We start from the raw sequence: 21,341 nt of genomic DNA, 5'->3' as shown, positions 1-21,341 counted from the left end.
CTGTTGCTTTCAATAAGGTGTTGAGAGTGTCTTCTTTTCACATGATGATAGAATGAGTTATACACTCGATATTCCTCAGTGCATCCGTCAATACCACACAGCAACCTGAAATCAGGGCTACGGCTGTGCATTCGATTAATATGGCTCAATAAGTGTTTCAGTGAAAAAGTGAGGAAAACGAGGCAGATAACGCAGCGCCAAAGCATCTTGAAGTTTTACAAAATACTTTACAAAATGAGCGAGACGTTTCCTCTGCAGTCCATGAAAAATGCGAGTGGTAAAGTAAATCACAGGATATATATTTCTGATGTAATTGCATTCCATTATCTAGCAGCATAGGGGAGATCTGTGAATTAAGTTGTATTTATTTATATTGATCATAATCCTTAATGTTAATAACTTGTGGTGTGTGGTACATCTTTATACATGTTTTATGAACATTAATTGATTTTAAATAATGACATTCAAGTCATCACATTCTCCGTTTGTAGTATGTTTCTAGTATTTAAGTCACCCCCATTTTATGACATGGTACGTTCCAAACGGGGACGCGCTAAAACTGTCTGTCAAGGCCGGGACTCGAGGTGAAATGCCTAACCCCAACCAATCAAGCTGCTTCGTAGGGCGGGTCTTGGCGTGGCCATAGTGGGATTCGTAATTTTGCGGCCGGGCGGTCAGTTACAGCCATCACCTTACGTTAGCTTTTCTCTGCCGTGCAAAAATACTTTCTAGCCTCCGCAAGTCATCTGGACACTAACAAACTATGGATGAATATATAAGGGCTTATCCGGATATGGATCCTACAACAATTGCAGTATTAAAAGGTAATTGTTTTTATTTTAAACAACGTTATTTTGTTAATTTGTTCAGGCATGTTTTAGCAAACTAAGCTAATGTTAATTGTGAAGTTGGCTAGCTAGCTAGCTAAGTCATACCATGCTAATTTTAAAATCGTGTTAATTTTGGCTATAAGCAGCTAATAACCACACAAAAAGCCATGTCTTGAAAATGTATTAATAGTACTTTATTGCCAGAAACTGTGTTAAGGTGCAAATTGTAACTTTAAAGTTAGTCAGTTCGCTCAGTTAACCTTAATTTTAGCATTGTTTTAGCTTGGCCTAATGCTGGCTAGTTGGCGCCGTTTCATTATTATTTGTGACTTACTGTGGCTTAGCTAACATTATCAGTCAACATAATGATATAGCTAACCTAACGTTAGGCCTTCTCATAGCCAATTTTTTTTTGGCCAATGTCAGAATGGTTGGTGTTTTAAAAATGATTCATGAATTTAGTGGAAAGGTAAGGCCTAACTTTACCTTATATTAATTGTCATTAATGTAACATTAAGGCCTAGCTAAATGCTAACATTGCTCCTGCTTGTGAGGTGATTCTCTGCTGCCGCCATCCTGCAGCAGCTTCTGATCCATTTAAATACAGAATGTGACTTAATAATTTTTTTTTTTATGTTATTAGATTATATATTTACAGTGTGGTTGAATGTGTTTTCCAGCTGCTAGTATAAGTGCAGACATGCTTCCCAGTCTCTCCAAGGAGGACTTGCGTGATCTCTTTCCGGGGCCTGAGCACTTCTTCAGAAGGAGAGACATTTGGAGAATTACACATGATGAAAATGAGGTAATGTTCGATTTAAACATTTTGGGATGTTAGATAACCATACTGTGATATCAACCTGATATCAACGAAGCATTTCCTGGCCCTGTTGTGGTTCAATGCTCTTCACTTATAATTATAATGAAATACATGTTTGCCCTTTATTAGGGTGAAGAGTCAGGTCAGCTTAGACCAGGCAACTCCTCTGGAACCTGTAATGCCAACACGGTTTCCTCAATCTCAACCCCATTGTCCTCCCCATCCTCCTCCTCTACCCCTCTCCTCTCTTCAAACCCAAGAAACCAACATGGTACCAGCAGAACCGTACAACTTGTTAGCCCACAGTATATTGTATACACAGACACAGAGCTGGAGCAGTCAAAAAGCATATTTTTTGAGAAACAGCGGGCTGGACAAGAAGGAGACTATACACTCTCCAAAGATCTTCGTTGTCGCCTGATAAGGAATACGGTAACAAGCATGATTGCCATCAAGAGAGCTGCAAGGGATGAGTTCCAGTATCCATGCAGCCGTGAACTGACTGTAATGGCTAAGCGTCTCATAGAGTACTACCCAATGCTGCGGGACAAATCTGCAGCCGGTGGAGCTGAGTGGGTTTGTCACTGCTCAGTTAATTCAGATCAGTGCTTGTATGGCTTAATTTCCACATACATTTTTATTAATGTGTTTTATGTTTTGTCAGGAATCTGTGAAAAAGCAGCTTTTGAAAAGGGTCCAGAATGTGACAACCCCCAAAAAGAAGCAGGGAGCGACTCCTTCGAGAAAGAGGCGTCGGGCCCTTAGCTTTGAGAGCAGCAGCAGCAGCCAGGAGACACTTACTGATGACTCTGGGTCCACTGCTTCAACTTTGATCTTGGAAAGATCACCACAATCAAGATGCAGTTCCCCGGAGGCTGAACAGGTGGATGGTAAGAACACATAATGAGATTGTGTTTTGGTATTAATGCAACTTTTACTGTTAACAAGGGAGAATACCATACCTTTTTAAATTTTTTCATCTAACAGTAATGTCATACCTCTTCTCTGGGAGCTGTGGCTAACCTAAAAGAGATCTAGTGAGAGCTTCAAAAAAAAACTAATATATATAATCTTGGTCTTTTTGGTTAAACCTCAGGTTATCTATTGTCAGTGTCAGTAACATTTACAATGTTACTAAATTATATACAGTCTCCAAATTAAGTTGTTTTGTTGTTGTTATCAAAAGTGAATTAGTGAAACTTGAATATGGACTGATGTTCTGGTTGCATTAAAGCCTTGTCCTTTAGAAACCATATAAACAAAACTAAAAACAGATCAAAGTAATACACTTGGCCTGGTACCAGGCCTATCAGACTTAACAGTTTTTTATCCTATATGTCAATGGATTTTGTATGGTTCCATCAAACTGTAATAATAGGAACAGTGATTGTAATTTCATTCATCATTACAAATGTTAAATGGTGTTTTCTAGGATCTGAAACTACTGATAGCCCACAGAACCAGGCAAGGCATTACAAAATTCTTCAGGAGCTGTACAAATCCAAGCCCAGACCCAATAAGAAGGATGTTGCCCAGCTGTTGGACTTCGAATACCAAGCAAGACGGGCATACATTGACTCTGATGTTCTTAAGGAGCAGGACAGGCCTGCCAAGATTCTTCAAGCATATCCCTGCTTCAGAGAACTGGATCATGTAAGCAAATTAAATTGCATATATTGGGTTATTGGCTAAGTTCTATTTTGCACATACTGTTTCAAGTTTTGGGACCTGGTAGATGTTTTTACACAACTTTTTGTGGAAAGTGATAGTTTTATCCTGTTTGTCAAATTAATTTAGTCCACAAATTCTACTTCCAAAGTAGTTTAAGAAATTGACACACATTGAAAGATATATTAGTTCGATTTTAACTGGAATGTAGATTGTAATATTTCTTTTCTCTATTTATGTATTTAATGATCTATTTTTGTCTTTCTCTCTGTACCAGATAATGAATGAACTCCGGAGGATCCTCGATCAGGAAAACTCTCACTACATACCTGAACTAAAGAACCGTTGGGAAACCTTTTATGAGAAGGCACAGTTTTATGGAGTTTTTAAAAAAGTAATGAGGCCTCCGTTGTCTGATAAAGGTAATTGCAGTTTATTGAGAATCCCATGTTAGTATAAAGTTTTTTTTTTTTTTTTTTTTTTAAATAACCAACTTCAGTAAAGATAATGACACTATTTTTTTTTTTCAGTAAAGCAATTTGTTGCCGTGATTAAGGCTTTGCCAGACCTGTTCCCATCAACTGTGGCTCCACACAAGAAGTTAGGACATGCAAGTGCAGCTATGCTTCACATCCTTAAGGTAAGAAATGTATTCATGTACTGTATTTTTCATATTACTTGATCATATTCTCTTAACAGTGAATTGTTTAAGTGATCATTTTTGTTTTTTTATTTTTGTTTCAGTCAGCAGAAGACCCCAACACCTTTCTTCAAGTGAGACCACTCTCTAGCCCTGTTGTGATTGTCTGTGAAACCAACTGCATACTGGCCATTGGAACCATGCCTGTGTTGATCTTCCCAAAGGAAGACCTCTCTGTCAGTGTGATGTACATCCTTGCATGTTACTACACCTTTCATCTTACATATCCCAAGTGTATTGCCACACTCCTCTCTGTGCTGCAGACAGAAGTCCTCATGGACTCCATCCATGACCGAGACATGACTTCGTCATATAAAAAAGCTATGGCTGAGTGGAAGAAGTTCATTACTGAATAGGCCTGGACATTAATAATATGACCGGCCCCAATACATGTGTGTTTTGGAGGAGCTGTTGTTTTTTCAGCCTCTTGGAAAGTCAGACACGTTGTTTGTCAGATGCTTATAGTTTAATTTTGCCCATTCAGCTTTTCAGCCTTGACCAGTGGTCTTCATGTATACTCTGCTGAAGTGCACATACACACACACACACACACACACACAGGACATCCATCCATGACCGAGATATGACTTTGTCATATAAAAAAGCTATGGCTGAGTGGAAGAAGTTCATTACTGAATAGGCCTGGACATTAATAATATGCCCCGATACACATGTGTTTTGGAGGAGCTGTTGTTTTTTCATCCTCTTGGAAAGTCAGACAGTTGTTCTGTCAGAAAGTTGTTCTGTCAGATGCTTATAGTTTAATTTTGCCCATTCAGCTTTTCAGCCTTGACTTGACTTCATGTATGCTCTGCTGACGTGCACCTAAAAGAATAATAAAGAGGTGATGAGATATTTGACTCATATCTTTATTTTTTAGGCAAGCCTTTCACATTTTCTATTACTGTCAGGATTACTGATTTTAAGCATTAATATGAAATGTAAATTTCAGGGATTTTGCCTTATTTCAAGAATTTTGTAAAGAAGTAGATGCTAAATTCAAGCAAATTATGCTCCATATTGAGAAAAAAACACCTTAACTGCTTTTATTGTATCAATAAAATAATGCCTAATGTGTAGCTTTATGACAAGATTATGGCACTAGCATTTACTCAATTTTAGAAAATTTTCCAACATATTGAGAAAATAATTCTTATATATTTTAATTGTATTAAGGCAAATGCACTTGTTATCAGTGAGAACACACTAGTTTTAAGGTATCTGTGAGTTTGTTGAGGTTAGATATTTTTTCTTGTTTTAGAAAATCTTGGCAAGTCAAATGTTCTAGTTCTGTTGGCAGATAATTTTGCTTATTTTAAGTAATATTCACCTAATTTTTATACTTTTTTTTCTTGTTTTTTTAAGCTGGCTTTTTGCAGTGTGTATTAAGAGAACGGTCACGCCCCAACATTTACATAGGCTACACAACTGACCTGAGATCAGGTAGTCTTCCGAATCTAGGTTGCGCAGATCTCTGCTATTCCATTACAAAATTCACTTTTGAAACTTTTTCATGCTAGAAATCAACTATGTAAAGGATGGCTAACTGCAAATTTTGTCCGACTGTGTGTCAGAGTTCAGCGCCGGTGCTGCCTGTGTTGTTGCCTCGCCGCCCGACCTGCCTTCCTTCACAAACCCTGGCCTGCTGTGAGCTCGAGTGATCTCCATTACAACTGGCAGCCCACAGCACTCCATACCTGCGCAGAGTCACCGGTAACACCGCTAATGTACTACTAAACGCCGCTGCTCTGACAGAGCTCCAGGGCCTGCAGCTCCCCTCTTCCGGCTAGCTAAATGCCGGTGTGTGTGAGTGAGAGCGCGGTCAGCGAGCTTGTTACACCAGCAATCTGTTACCACAGGTTCCAGTTAATCTTTTAATGTGTGTAATTATAATGTGTTGAGTTATTTAAACAAACGATTGGAGAAATAAACGCCGCTTGTCCGTGAGTCTCATTGATAGAGCCTGCGGCTGGATGGAGCTCTATCAATGAGAGCTAGCTAGCCTCCTCTGTAATTCACAAATATTCATCAACTTGAAATCGGACACCGTTGTTAGCTTTATAAGACATTTAGTTAAATGTTGTGTAACTGGCGTGACGAAATTCAAACTGTAAATATACTTGAATTAAGGCAAAAAGGAAGCTAACTATCCGTGATTTGTAGCTAAGATTGAAGGGACAGTCACAGCTAACAAAACACTTTGTCTTCACAAATATTCATTAACTTGAAATCAGACACCGTTGTTAGCTTAATAAAACATTTAGTTAGATGTTGTATAAGTGGCGTGACGAAATTCAAACTGTAAATATACTCGAATAACGACCCAAAATGAGGCTAACTATCCGTGATTTGTAGCTACATACAGCTAGGATTGAAGGGACAGTTGCATCTAACGAAACCCTTACAGCTCACAAATATTCATTAACTTGAAATCGGACACCGTTGTTAGCTTTATAAGACCTTTAGGTATGTTGTATAGCTAAGTGGCGTGACATGTGTGTAACATGTGGTAAGATATTGCTGGTGTAACAAGCTCGCTGACCTCGCTCTCACTCTCACACAACGGGCCATTTAGCTAGCAGGAAGAGGGGAGTTACAGGACATGGAGCTCTGTCAGGGCAGCGGCGTTTGGTAGTCCATTAGCCCAAACGGTGACTTTGCGCGGGTATGAGGTGCTGTGGGCTGCAGCAGCGGTGCCGGAGCTCAATCGAGCTCACAGCAGGCCGGGATCTGTGGAGGAAATCAGGCCGGGCGGCGAGGCAGCAACACAGGCAGCTGAAGTCCGACACACAGTTTTACCAAATTTGCAATCCATTTTCGTAAAACGGCCCATATTTGAGCTTTATATAGTTCTCGCATAAAAAAAGTCTCAGAAGTGAATTTGGCTTTGGAATTTGGTAAGGAAACATTAATATGAGATTCTGTTGCGTTTCTAATGTGTGTGTATTGGCGATTCGCTCAACCAATCAGCGCGCGTCTCTACATGTGTGTACGGGGATAAGGCTCAACCAAGCAGCGCGCAGCTCATCTAAATATTCATGACCATACCATATTTGGAAGAAAAGTTCTTGTTACAAATAGGGCCAAAACACAGGGATGCATAAGGGCCAATAAAATATCAACCAGGCCACTTTCAGCCCAACTAATGTTACATACCCCATTAGGAGACCATAAGGAACAGTGTGAAATACCCTATATAATCATTCTATCACCCCTTTAAGAGAAAGGTTTTATTCTAAATTTCCAACCAGAATATGTTGTTAACATGTATCACATTCAGAGTAATAGAGGAATATAAAGTACATGTAAACTCAGTGTAGCTCCTGACTCACAACAACACAGCATGAGTCTACTATTATCCTAACTTTTCTTCTGATTAAATGTGTACGTGTCAGAAACTTTGACCTGTAACCAGTGAACTGTTTATTCTAATGTTGGTATTTGATCTGTGGGGATGTAACGCCTGAACCTGTTTCAAATTTTACCATATATGGAGATGATATTGAGCTGTTTGTTTCAGAGACAACCCCCTCTCTTTCGGAGGATATAAGACTGCAGATTATTTAGTTTCTCTGTCTGAACATTCTTCTGATTTGCATCGTGTCAGAGTTCTGCTTTTCTTCTTCTTCATCTTCAGACTTTGTGCAGTTTAGATTTTACATTTCTACATTTTTGGACCTTCGTACCTAAAACTTTCTCCACCAACTCTTCGGTAAGACGAACTCTGACTCTTCCCCAACTTTTATTATTTTGTGATAAAACATTTTCGACAGTTTTGGTGGCATTTTAAATTTTGTATCTGTTTTTGTTGTTGGTATTTGGACAATATTTGTTTACATTTTCTCCAACATTTTAGTCATTTTTTTGGGCACTTTTTTGTTGATAATTTATGTTACAAACATAAAACAAACACAGTTTATAGTCATTTTTTTGACAATTTCATTCTTTCTTTCTACATTTTAGGCACTTTTTTTGACTTTTTTGTTTTTTGCAAAACAAAAAAAAACTTGTGGTTAGGGTTACAACAGTCAAAAAAATGTCAGAAAAAACGACAGAAACGTTGAAATAAATTGTACAAACTAAAGTCATATGTTAGATATGTCAGAGTAAAGTCTCTAACAGCTTTTATATGATAATATAAAGAGATGTTAGATATGTCAGAGTAAAGTCTCTAACAGCTTTTATATGATAATATAAAGAGATGTTAGATATGTCAGAGTAAAGTCTCTAACAGCTTTTATATGATAATATAAAGTAGGGCTGTCAAAATAACTCGTTAAAAAAATAACGCAGATTAATCCATTCCATATTGACGTTTGACCCGGAGCCGTTCTAGCCACCATTCGACTGTAAAATGAAGGAGGGAGACGAGGAGGTGCTGCCTGGATCATTGATTGGAACATTTAGCTACTTGTTCCTTCTTCCTGCCAACCCTGGCTACCGAAATCTGGTGCACCTGATATGTCTGCTCTTCTCTCTGATGCTCTGAAACAGACGATACAGGCAACACAAACACCGCTGCACGTGACGCTAGTTAACACTATACTCGACAGCAGCTAACATTAGCCTACCGCTAGCTACTAGCTGGATTAAACACTGTTAAAATGCTAACAGCTAACGCTAAACGGTGTAAAGTTTGACTGTGTTTTACTGTAGAGGATTCAACACCGGTATGTAACAATCTGCTAGCCTGACAAGCCAGCTGCCACTAGTGTGCGTCTAGATTTCAAGGCTAACAATCTGCAGCTGCTGTCGGAAAAACAACACAGACGGTGCGTTCAATGAAACTGGTAAACTACAGCCTCGTGGTGCATTTTAAGTTATTGTAAATGTCCTTTTCCCATCTGGTGGTTGTTTTTGTCGTTCAACAGCAATTTACTAGTGAAATAAGTTATTGTTATAGATTATTATCAAATCATTTAATTTTGACCATATGGCCTTAGCAATAAACAAGCCCTTCTTTAGTGTCACCGACTGTTGTTTAGTACCCTTCTTTTTTCTTTTCTTTTTTTACTTTCTTAAAAAGTATCGGTTCAGGCACCGTTAATTATGTATGCGATTAATTTCGATTAATTAATCACAGAGTATGTAATTAATTTGATTACATTTTTTAATCGATTGACAGCCCTAATATAAAGATATGTTAGATATGTCAGAGTAAAGTCTCTAACAGCTTTTATATGATAATATAAAGAGATGGTAGATATGTCAGAGTAAAGTCTCTAACAGCTTTTATATGATGATGTAGGCAACGCGCACGCTTAGTCGGTATGGTAGCTAGTTCCTGTGTTAGCTCTGTCCGAACGTAAGCAGATTCCACGTGTGAAGCTAGCCTGCAGCGTTAGCTCGGGAGCTACGCGGCTAGCCTGTGGGTGTGTGTGTGTGTTAGAGAGAGAAGAAAGAGAAGAAGAATAAAGAAAAAGGGCACTCTGATCTTTAGTTATCGATAATGACCCAGTTCCCCTCAGCCACTCAGGTCTGGGCTAACGTGTAGTTTAGGACAGACTGAGACTTTTGACTTACTGAGGGAAACTTTTGTCATTATAACTAATTCAGTGACTAACAGTTGATTTTCGCGATTCTATCGCAGACAGTAACTAAACTCCTGAAAGGAGTGATTTAAGCAGGTAGCGATTACAGTTATACCCAGCTACTTAACACAACATAAATCAACGAGTATAGTGATCAATTTATACATTCACAGACAAGATTAATAATCACAAATGGACCAGTACATGATTAAATCAGATCACATTAATGGCAACAATGGTAGCGAACCCCTTTTGCTCATTAATAAACACACTACTTATCTCTGCCCAGACGTAAGCCTTCTTACGGTGTGTTCAGTACGTTTGTTTCTGTCCAGAAATGAAACGGAACGGGTCCCTGGCGCTCGTCAGCGGCCACAGAGAAACTTCCCTCCAAAAAAGCAGCAAGGGGCAAGTTTAGTCGACTTTGAGAAGAAAAACGTTGTTTCCTTCTCACTGCAGATATGAAAACACTGGTGTGTTTTCAAGGATCCACCGAAATAAAATCCACATTCTCCAGAAAATGGAAGTTTAGCACAAGCGCTTGCGCGCCTCCTTCAGCAACTGAGTTGCAACGGAAGACGGGGGAGTTTCCTAGGGTCAGGTTATTTATAGGTTAAAACCCACCTGCTGTGTTTATGGTCCCGCTGAACCAATAGGAAGACTCAAAACTCTTGAAAGGGTGAAAACTACACTTTTGTAGTCATTTGACTTCCTGCCAGTTGTGAGGAGTTTCCCTTCTGGCTGGCATTTCGCATAGAGGTGTGAATTGTCCCGGCTTTGGGGTTTACATGGAGGCCAAGATTCCTTTGTCTTGGTCACATGTTCCTTTGTCTCTGAGCACATGTGTGTCCTGTATCCAGAGGTCAGTTTAATCTGAGGCCTTTTGGTTAAAATCAGATTTAACCAAACTCTTGGTCCCCAACAATAATATAAAGAGATGTTAGATATGCATGGGGCTCCAGTGGGGGACTCCATTGTTCTGCTGGGGGACTTCAACGCACACGTGGGCAATGATGGAGACACCTGGAGAGGCGTGATTGGGAGGAACGGCCTCCCTGATCTAAACCAGAGTGGTTGTTTGTTGTTGGACTTCTGTGCTAGTCATGGATTGTCTATAACGAACACCATGTTCGAACATAGGGATGCTCATAAGTGTACCTGGTACCAGAGCACCCTAGGCCGAAGGTCAATGATCGATTTCATAATCGTTTCATCTGATCTGAGGCCGTATGTTTTGGACACTCGGGTGAAGAGAGGGGCGGAGCTGTCAACCGATCACCATCTGGTGGTGAGTTGGGTCAGAGGGTGGGGGAAGACTCTGGACAGACCTGGTAAGCCCAAACGTGTAGTGCGGGTAAATTGGGAACGTCTGGAGGAGGCCCCTGTCCAACAGACTTTCAACTCACACCTCCGGCGGAGCTTTTCGTGCATCCCTGTGGAGGCTGGGGGCATTGAACCCGAGTGGACAATGTTCAAAGTTTCCATTGCTGAAGCTGCAGCAAGGAGCTGTGGTCTTAGGGTCTTAGGTGCCTCAAGGGGCGGTAACCCACGAACACCGTGGTGGACACCGGTGGTCAGGGAAGCCGTCCGACTGAAGAAGGAGTCTTTCCAGGATATGTTATCCCGGAGGACTCCGGAGGCAGTTGCAGGGTACCGAAGGGCCCGAAGGGCTGCAGCCTCTGCCGTGAAAGTAGGCAAAGCAGCGGGTGTGGGAGAAGTTTGGAGAAGACATGGAGAAGGACTTTTGGTCGGCACCAAAGTGCTTCTGGAAAACTGTTCGCCACCTCAGGAGGGGGAAGCGGGGAACCATCCAAGCTGTGTACAGTAAGGATGGGACACTGTTGACCTCAACTGAGGAGGTAATAGGGCGGTGGAAGGAGCACTTTGAGGAACTCCTGAATCCGACTAATACGCCCTCTATGTTAGAGGCAGAGCTGGAGGATAATGGGGGATTGTCGTCGATTTCCCAGGCGGAAGTCACTGATGTAGTCAAACAACTCCACAGTGGCAAAGCCCCGGGGATTGATGAGATCCGTCCAGAAATGCTCAAGGCTCTGGGTGTGGAGGGGCTGTCCTGGTTGACACGCCTCTTCAACATTGCGTGGAAGTCTGGGACGGTGCCAAAGGAGTGGCAGACTGGGGTGGTGGTTCCCCTTTTTAAAAAGGGGGACCAGAGGGTTTGTGCCAATTACAGGGGTATCACACTTCTCAGCCTCCCTGGTAAAGTCTACTCCAAGGTGCTGGAAAGGAGGGTTTGGCCGATAGTCGAACCTCGGGTTGAGGAGGAACAATGCGGATTTCGTCCTGGTCGTGGAACAACGGACCAGCTCTTCACTCGCAAGGATCCTGGAGGGAGCCTGGGAGTATGCCCAACCGGTCTACATGTGTTTTGTGGATTTGGAGAAGGCGTATGACCGGGTCCCCGGGAGATACTGTGGGAGGTGCTGCGGGAGTATGGGGTGAGGGGTCTCTACTCAGAGCCATCCAATCTCTGTATGACCAAAGTGAGAGCTGTGTCCGGGTTCTCGGTAGTAAGTCGGACTCGTTTCAGGTGAGGGTTGGCCTCCGCCAGGGCTGCGCTTTGTCACCAATCCTGTTTGTAATATTTATGGACAGGATATCGAGGCGTAGTCGGGGTGGGGAGGGGTTGCAGTTTGGTGGGCTGGGGATCTCATCGCTGCTCTTTGCAGATGATGTGGTCCTGATGGCATCATCGGCCTGCGACCTTCAGCACTCACTGGATCGGTTCGCAACCGAGTGTGAAGCGGTTGGGATGAGGATCAGCACCTCTAAATCGGAGGCCATGGTTCTCAGCAGGAAACCGATGGAATGCCTTCTCCAGGTAGGGAATGAGTCCTTACCCCAAGTGAAGGAGTTCAAGTACCTTGGGGTTGTGTTCGCGAGTGAGGGGACAATGGAGCGGGAGATTGGTCGGAGAATCGGCGGTATTGCATTCAATCTATCGCACCGTTGTGACGAAAAGAGAGCTTAGCCGGAAGGCAAAGCTCTCAATCTACCGGTCAGTTTTCGTTCCTACCCTCACCTATGGTCATGAAGGCTGGGTCATGACCGAAAGAACGAGATCCAGGGTACAAGCGGCTGAAATGGGTTTCCTCAGGAGGGTGGCTGGCGTCTCCCTTAGAGATAGGGTGAGAAGCTCAGTCATCCGTGAGGAGCTCGGAGTAGAGCCGCTGCTCCTTTGCGTCGAAAGGAGCCAGTTGAGGTGGTTCGGGCATCTGGTAAGGATGCCCCCTGGGCGCCTCCCTAGGGAGGTGTTCCAGGCACGTCCAGCTGGGAGGAGGCCTCGGGGAAGACCCAGGACTAGGTGGAGGGATTATATCTCCAACCTGGCCTGGGAACGCCTCGGGATCCCCCAGTCGGAGCTGGTTAATGTTGCTCGGGAAAGGGAAGTTTGGGGTCCCCTGCTGGAGCTGCTCCCCCCGCGACCCGACACCGGATAAGCGGACGAAGATGGATGGATGGATGGATGGATGTTAGATATGTCAGAGTAAAGTCTCTAACAGCTTTTATATGATAATATAAAGAGATGGTAGATATGTCAGAGTAAAGTCTCTAACAGCTTTTATATGATAATATAAAGAGATGTTAGATATGTCAGAGTAAAGTCTCTAACAGCTTTTATATAATAATATAAAGAGATGGTAGATATGTCAGAGTAAAGTCTCTAACAGCTTTTATAACTCTGTGTTCTCCAGATCAACATGAAGATCTCTATCTTTGCTGGTGTTCTGCTGCTCTCTGCTGCTGTCATGTTCCTGGGACCAGAATCTGCAGATGCAGCATATATATTTATATCATTTGAACATAAACATATTGTCTTGGCGATGATTCCTGATGAATGTACCGGTGTGATGAGAAGGATTAACAACAACAACAACTGTAAGCCCTTCAATACCTTCATCATAGGGGATTTCAAGAACATCAAAGCCGCCTGTAAGAATAATATAGTGAATGGAACTAAAAGAACAACCAGAAAGCGTTTCAATGTTGTTGATTGCACCCTTGACCAAACCAGGCCTTTGTGTAATTATACTGGTGCGACTCACAACGGGACAATTGAAGTCCTTTGTAACAACCGTGGCATTCCTTATCACCTTGTTAAGGTTATTCCTCAGTAATTATCACCTGATGAACCAGAGTAACTTGTGTCTCTTGTTGAATAAAACACAGTTTAACTCTGGGTCTGTTTTTAATGTCGTCATGTCATTTTAATGTAAGTCCGGCTATGTATCAAAAAAGAGAATTTGTGAAATGGAGTAAAAGTAGAAAAGTTTATAAAAAGAAAAAGACTAATTTATACAAAAACAAAACAAGACACTTTCCTGTGAGTTAACCCTCCTGTTGACCCCTTTTCTGTTGTAGTTTTTCTATTTCAGTAATTGCCCAAAAATAACACGGATGGTTCAATGCAGCGCTATTCACATTTAAAATGAATGTCGACAAAAATGACAAAAGTGACAAAATCAGAGTAATCTATTGCTAGCTGATATTTCAGAGTAATCTATTACTACCCGATGAATCAGATTAATCTGTTACTATGCCATGAATCAGAGTAATCTATTACTACTTGATGAGTAACTTGTGTCTCCTGTTGAATAAAACATGTGACAGTTTAACTCTGGGTCTGTTTTTAATGTTGTGATGTTCACTCATTCATAAAGTAGATGTAGGTAAAACTACAGAGCAAAATAATAATAACTGTTTTAGTTTTAACTGTAAGAAACCATCTGATTCTCTGAAGACAAGAAGTTTGAAAAATGCTGATGTTAAACATACAATATGTAACTTTCTGCCACTAGAGGTCTCTCAACCTAAACACTGGATGGTAATTCAGACTTCTGATGATGTTGGGAAGTTGAGTGGAATTATGGGAGTTGTAGTTTTTATTGTTAAACACCGTCGCTGATTAGAATCTGTTCACGGACAAGTTTACCCTTTCAAGTTTTTTCATGTTATGTTTAGTAACGTTTACTCACGTTATTCTAATAAAATAGCTGCAGTTTGCGAAAATAATTATAATTTTCTTGATTTGAGTCGTATTCACACACACACACACACACACACACACACACACACACACACACACACATACACACAAACACACACACACCTTGTAGAAAAAGGAAACAATGAAGAGTGACAATTCTGTGGACACATAGACTTCGTCTACACACACAGACACACATATACACACACACACAGACACACTCACACTCTTACAGACACACACACATACACAGACACACTCACTCACCGTAAAGCTCACTTTTTCTTGCCTAAACTTAACAGTAATTTTGGGCTTCTTTGTTGTAAGCCCTCTTCTTTAATACATCTTCTAATCTTCCACTAATCTTCTGCACTTTTGGGTCCAAGCCTGCGTCCTAGTCCTAGTCCCTAGACCAGTGCTCTGCTCTGAAGCCCCGGCTAAAAGTTCAAGCACTTTATTGTCATTGTGTAGCTCGACAAGATTACTTTGTGACAGCCCAATGGTGTGCTAAAAGTGATAAAATACATGTACGATAGTACTGAAACTATTTAAATAAATCTAATAATTATCAAATTAATGTAAGTTTATCTAGAATACCCAACCCAGTCTCACATCAGTTCGTGGTGGCATTACGAAATTAAATCTATTAGAACGTGATACCCTCACGTTATTGTGAAGATTTACGTGTTGGGGTCACGTTTTTTAAACTAATGTATTTCAAATACAAAATTTTACTATTTCGGCCAGGGAAGCTGGATTGCTATTGATTATTGTTGATTTTTAAAACTATAACGCTACATCTGTCAACATGTATTTAGCTGTTATCATGGTATGCATTTCTTTATTTTAATTATATTTTTTTCGGTCTTATTACCGGTGAAATATTACTGTAAATAAGACAGAACAGTAAGCTACGATATGAGTAAAGCTGAGCGCATTGAAAGCCGATGTCCCACGATGCAATGCGGGCATTCATTCACAGAATCAGACAGCGATCAGCGGGTCTATAACGCCAGTATCGCTTCAAGAAAACAACAGACCACATTCTACATTAGAATATAGGCAAGCCATGTAATAAATAGTGGTTTAGTCACCAGTGTGTTCCCCATCCTAAAAAAACCCAGGCTGTATCCAGAATTCTACACTACCACCTTCTACTTATGAGAAATATACCAATATATTTAAAAACTACAACTCCCACTATAGACGCGGCCCAGAATCTGTTACAAAGCTTGAGCCCTTGTAGTTCTTCCGGGGTGGGTGGGAGGACGTGTTCGGCTTCATTCTGTTTCAGATTGATGCCGCCCGCCGGCCGGCCGAGCACACAATACATGAGACAAATACATGAAACTGTATTTTATTATTGATGCTATCTTTATTGTTTAACTCCTCAAATACAACGTTAGAAAAAACATCAATGTTACGAATATTATGTATTTGTATCTTTCCTATTTCACTTCGGAGTCTTCAGCTGATTTTTTTTAAATGTTATTACGATGCATAACTTACTGGAACAAAACTGAGCAACGTGTTGTTGCTGGGGACAAAACTACTGATTATATATATTTATTCTACTTTGTTTAAGAATGCTTGATTCTGATTGAATGCTGGGAGGAGGGAATTAACCCGGCATATTGCCTGCTGACTGAGCACAGCGTCATCAAATAGTAGATCATTACGCCGCTTGTATTTTTTTTCCAATCACAGAAATTTCAAACATGAGGTCCATTGTAAAAATAAACCTTGTTTAAAAAAGTTTCTAAAACGTGTCTGAAATCTATTGGAGGGTCAGTCGATACATAGTTTTGCAAGCGAGATACAATGTAGCAACTACCTTATTAAACTAACGTTAGTGATCAGATGCAGCCTTGTGTGGTTGCTATAGAAACTATTAACGTAAGCTACAGTTGAGCTAACATTATTCACTGTAGGCTAGTTCTAAATATTACAGTGTCTTTAAAATGGACAAAGTCATTGTCAATTTTAATATATTTGGAGTAGGGAAGACATTTGAGGACTGGTTGAAGAGTGACGAGGATGACATGACAAAAGAAAAAGACAAGGCCCAGGGTAGATCTGACAGATGAGGAGCTGCTTACAACTGAAGACGGGGCCCTGGAATCAAACACAAAAAAGGCAACTGCCTTTGCTATGAAGGTTTTCACCGAGTAGAAGAGCCAGCAGAAAGATAGACTGACAGTGACAACTGACCCGGACACCTGCAGCGCCGAAGAACTAAACCATTTGTTAAGAGGTTTTTATGCAACAGTTCAAAGCGCAGTAGGCAAGCCGTACAGTGTGGCAACGATGACCGGCATCAGAGCCTCACTGAACCGTCATTTCTCAAGGTTCAATTTCTATGCGGACAGTGAGTTTACCACCAGCAACAGGGTGTTCAAATCCATAATAAAAACACATCGAAAGAATGGCCAAGACAAGGCGAAACACCATCCCCACGTCACCGAGGCTGAGCTGAAATTGCTGCGTGAATCCACAGCTCTCTCCCGGGACACCCCGTTAGGTCTAGTCTCCAAAGTTTGGTTTGACCTCCAGCTTTGCTTGGCGAGGCGAGGCAGGGAGGGCACTCGGGAACTGACTGCCTCCTCATTCGCCATAAAAGTGGATGACGCCGGGGATGAAGACGTTAGTTTGTCGTTCAATCCGGAGACGAAGAACCACAAACGTTCAAATGACCCAAACAAGGAAAACCTCCGAGGCGCAATGTATGCGGAGCCAGGCTACCCCAGATGTCCAGTCCTTCTACCTCCATCCACTGAAGGACCCCAAACCACATCTCCGGTACTCCACACAGCCGATGGGGACGAACTACCTGGGGGACATGCTTCCACGATTGTCCAAAGCAGCTGGTCTGACCACCAGATACACCAACCACAGTGTAGAAGCACGGCTGGAGTCCAGACAGATCAGGTCTGTTACGGGACACAGGTGAGCCTAAGTCTAGGTTATGAATTCATTGTGGTAATAATAACCTGAAGCCTAGGCATACTGCAAATGTAAGTTTTTATTTTTTTTTTTTGAAAAGCCTTTTTCCAGCCTCAAAAGCTACTGGGCCCCATCCAACACGGAAAAAAAGTTTGGAGTCGGGTGTTGTCCTCCGCAGCATCTCTCCCCCCCAATCCTCTCAGCCTAACTCGTCCGATTCATCTTTCCCTATGCCCTTCAATATGTCCCATTTTACAATCAGTGGGAATGTCCAGTTTATTACACATAAATGAAACAATAATTTTGTTATACATTTACTGCAAATAAAAATTATTTGGAATAAGGAATGCATGTTTGATGTGTGGTTGCTATAGAAACTGAGCTGAGCTAACGTTATTCACCGTAGTTCTAAAGGGGACTACTTTTTTTTTTTTTGAGGGAGATGAACTCAAAAGCATGCAACACGAATAAGAAAAAGCATAATTATTAAAGTATTTGAATTGTTTTATTATGTTGGCAAGCAAGAAGTAGAATAAACGGGATAATCACCGAGAGACAGGGCAATAAACAGTTTGATCTGCCCGGCTTGTGGACGGCTTACCACCCGAGACGAAGTCGAGGCATATCAAACTGTTTATTGCCCTGTCTCTCGGTGATTATCCCTTACTTATTACATGGCTTGCTTATATTCTAATGTAGAATGCGGTCTGTTATTTTCTTGATAACACACCGTTGCCATGCATAGCAGAGCGTTGCCATGGACGCAGTTCTGTTCCCTCTGGAGGAGAGCTATCAATAAACCCGCTAGAAGAAGATTGGCGTCGGGGTCCTGATCCCCCCGTCGTTGTTGTATTCGCTATAACAACGCTCTACATGATCCCTTACAATACTGCCGTTATAGACCCGCTGATCTCCGTCTGAATGCCCGCATTGCATCGTGGGACATCGGCTTTGAATGCGCCCAGCTCGGCTCATATCGTAGCTTACTGTTCTGTCTTATTTACTGTAATATTTCACCGGTAATAAGACCGAAATAATATAATTAAAATAAAGAAATGCATACCATAATAACAGCTAAATACATGTTGAAAGATGTAGCGTTATAGTTTTAAAAATATCAATAAACAACAAAGCAATCCAGCTTCCCTTGCCGAAATAGACCGAAATAATAACATTAAAAGAAATACATATAAACCATGATAAGATCTGGTGAATAAATGTTGATTAAAACAGCGATTATTGGGCTAAAAATACCAATAATATCAAAGCTGTATCCAGCTTCTCTGCTGCAGCCGAGTGGCAGAAAGTTTTGTGATGTGATTACGTAAGATGCTTCTCATTGAAATATATTAGTTTAAAAAACGTGACCCCAACACGTAAATCTTCACAATAACGTGATGGTATCACGTTCTAATAGATTTAATTTGACGTGAGACTGGGTTGAGGTTTGGGTTGAGCTTTCTCCCATACAGTTTGGTCGACATAAAACCGCAAAAAGTTTCTTAGCCATCGTAGAATTTACCAAGTCATGAAAAATTAACCATTTCCACATACATTTCTAAAAGCATCTGCTAGCCAGCTGACTCCCCACAACCTGTTTCACATCCTTCTCGGGAGGCGGGGGGGTTCAGAGACTCAAAGTCAGCAAATCTGTCAAATTCTGCACGGAAGTGTCTCATAATTACAGAATGAAAAACAGCTTCCTGTTTTTTTTGGTGTGGTGCAAATAGTTGGGACAAAATGTGCTGTGAACCTAAATTGATATGCGAGCCAGATCAAAATTTTAGCTTTTAGCGTGTATAGAGCCAGCATATCTCCACCAGACTCCATGTAAATAATCAGGACTTTTAGCGTGTATAGAGCCAGCATATCTCCATCAGACTCCATGTAAATAATCAGGACTTTTAGCGTGTATAGAGCCAGCATATCTCCACCAGACTCCATGTAAATAATCAGGACTTTTAGTGTGTATAGAGCCAGCATATCTCCACCAGACTCCATGTAAATAATCAGGACTTTTAGCGTGTATAGAGCCAGCATATCTCCACCAGACTCCATGTAAATAATCAGGACTTTTAGCGTGTATAGAGCCAGCATATCTCCACCAGACTCCATGTAAATAATCAGGACTTTTAGCGTGTATAGAGCCAGCATATCTCCACCAGACTCCATGTAAATAATCAGGAATTTTAGCTGTGGTGTGTGTGTGTGTGTGTGTGTGTGTCCCCTGCATTCCCTCCCAAATCTACGCCTACGATGTGTTTACTGACAGTTTGTACGTTGTATGTCTCAGATGATTTTGTGTTGTGACGGACGATAAAGTTTTGTGAATCTGAATCAATAACGTGTCAGAGCAGCAGACTGTTTGGGTCAAAACCATTTATTACAAACAGCTGATCAGATCAGCCAATCAGACACCGTAGGGATCATGTCAGACAGGAAGTGATGTCAGCGGCCTGCGGGAGGAGACACAGTGTAATCAAACAACAGTCATGTTCACAGTTACACACACAGACACACACACAGACACACACACAGAAAGACAACCAAAAGGTTTTTAATAAGAGACTAATATTGCTCACACTAGAGGAGTTTTAGGCCGATTTATGCCCGATTTACCCCTCTGAGAAAAAATCTTGTTGAGGACCTTGATCGGTTCCGATGTTCGGCGCAGATTATCTGGTAATGTGAAATAGACTGAAAAAATAACATTAAAAGAAATACATATAAACCGTGATGAGATCTGGTGAATAAATGTTGATTAAAACAGTGATTATTGGGCTAAAAATACCAATAATATCAAAGCTGTATCCAGCTTCTCTGCTGCAGCCGAGTGGCAGAAAGTTTCGTGCTGTGATTACGTAAAATGCTTCTCATTGAAATACATTAGTATAAAAAACGTGACCCCAACACGTAAATAACTGACCTCAGATCAGTTAGTGGCCTATGTACAGGCATGAAAATGGGTCAGGGGTGAAAAAGGTGAGAAGGATATTACCCCTCTGGGGGGGTCCGGGGGCATGCTCCCACGGAAGAAAATTTTAAATATTCCATATTTTAAAGCATCAATCTGATGCATTTTGAGATGCATTTTTTGCCAACCAACAGTGTAATATTTCAATATGCACTCATTACAGTTAAAGTCCTTCTGACATTACACAATTATAAAAGTCATAATTTTTAAAGACTAAAAAGTTTTGGATCAATTTTTACTTTTTCCAACCATATGTTAAATAAAGGGTCAATGTGGATTTAGGCTACATATTGCAATAATATCATAATCCTACAATGAATCATTGTGAAAACTAAAATGTACTACTTTGGCCAGGTCATCATCAAATAAGAGAATTAGTACATTCATGAGTTTGTCCATGTTGATATTAGCTGCTTTATTTACATTTATTAAAAACGTGGCATTGTTTATCTTTTCATATAGCTAGACGTCTAGACTCTGGGACAAGGCCGTTATGTTTAAATACCTGCCATGCTGACTCCAAACAGACAGCTTTGTCAAGGCAGTTTGGGCTTCACATAGCTTTTACAAATCATGTTCCGCTATGAACGTGCACACACGTATTGTTTATATCACAGTCGGTCAGTAAAGTTGCAGTCTTAACGGTAGCCGCCGTTGCCGGTAACGTACTCATATGACAGAGAGCACGGACCGAAGCTTTGTTACTAGCATCTAATGACTAGCAAGCACCGTCTTACCACTGCTGGCGTCCGAAACATGCGCTGCAGAAGCACCCGGCTCCCTCAGTTTGAGACACCAAGTGCTGATAACAGCTTCCCGTCTCCATCCTTCTCCTCTTGTCCTCTATTCATGCCCAGCGCCATTTGT

At 41.2% G+C, this 21,341-nt stretch overlaps 1 protein-coding gene across 1 annotated transcript; it reads left to right on the top strand.

Annotated features, from left to right (window-relative positions):
* Positions 1-634: 634 nt before the first annotated feature.
* Positions 635-4,374, top strand: LOC114556733 (uncharacterized). Its single transcript, XM_028579766.1, has 9 exons — positions 635-824; positions 1,511-1,635; positions 1,780-2,226; positions 2,315-2,540; positions 3,083-3,303; positions 3,596-3,740; positions 3,849-3,958; positions 4,063-4,194; positions 4,282-4,374. Exons 1-9 carry the CDS (start codon positions 764-766, stop codon positions 4,372-4,374), a joined length of 1,560 nt encoding a protein of 519 aa, XP_028435567.1. The 5' UTR covers positions 635-763.
* Positions 4,375-21,341: the final 16,967 nt, after the last annotated feature.

This window comes from Perca flavescens, chromosome 6 (assembly GCF_004354835.1).
Source record: "Perca flavescens isolate YP-PL-M2 chromosome 6, PFLA_1.0, whole genome shotgun sequence".
NCBI lineage: Eukaryota > Metazoa > Chordata > Actinopteri > Perciformes > Percidae > Perca > Perca flavescens.
The sequence above is the reverse complement of the archived record's forward strand: the minus strand, read 5'-3'. Positions and strand labels throughout refer to the sequence as shown.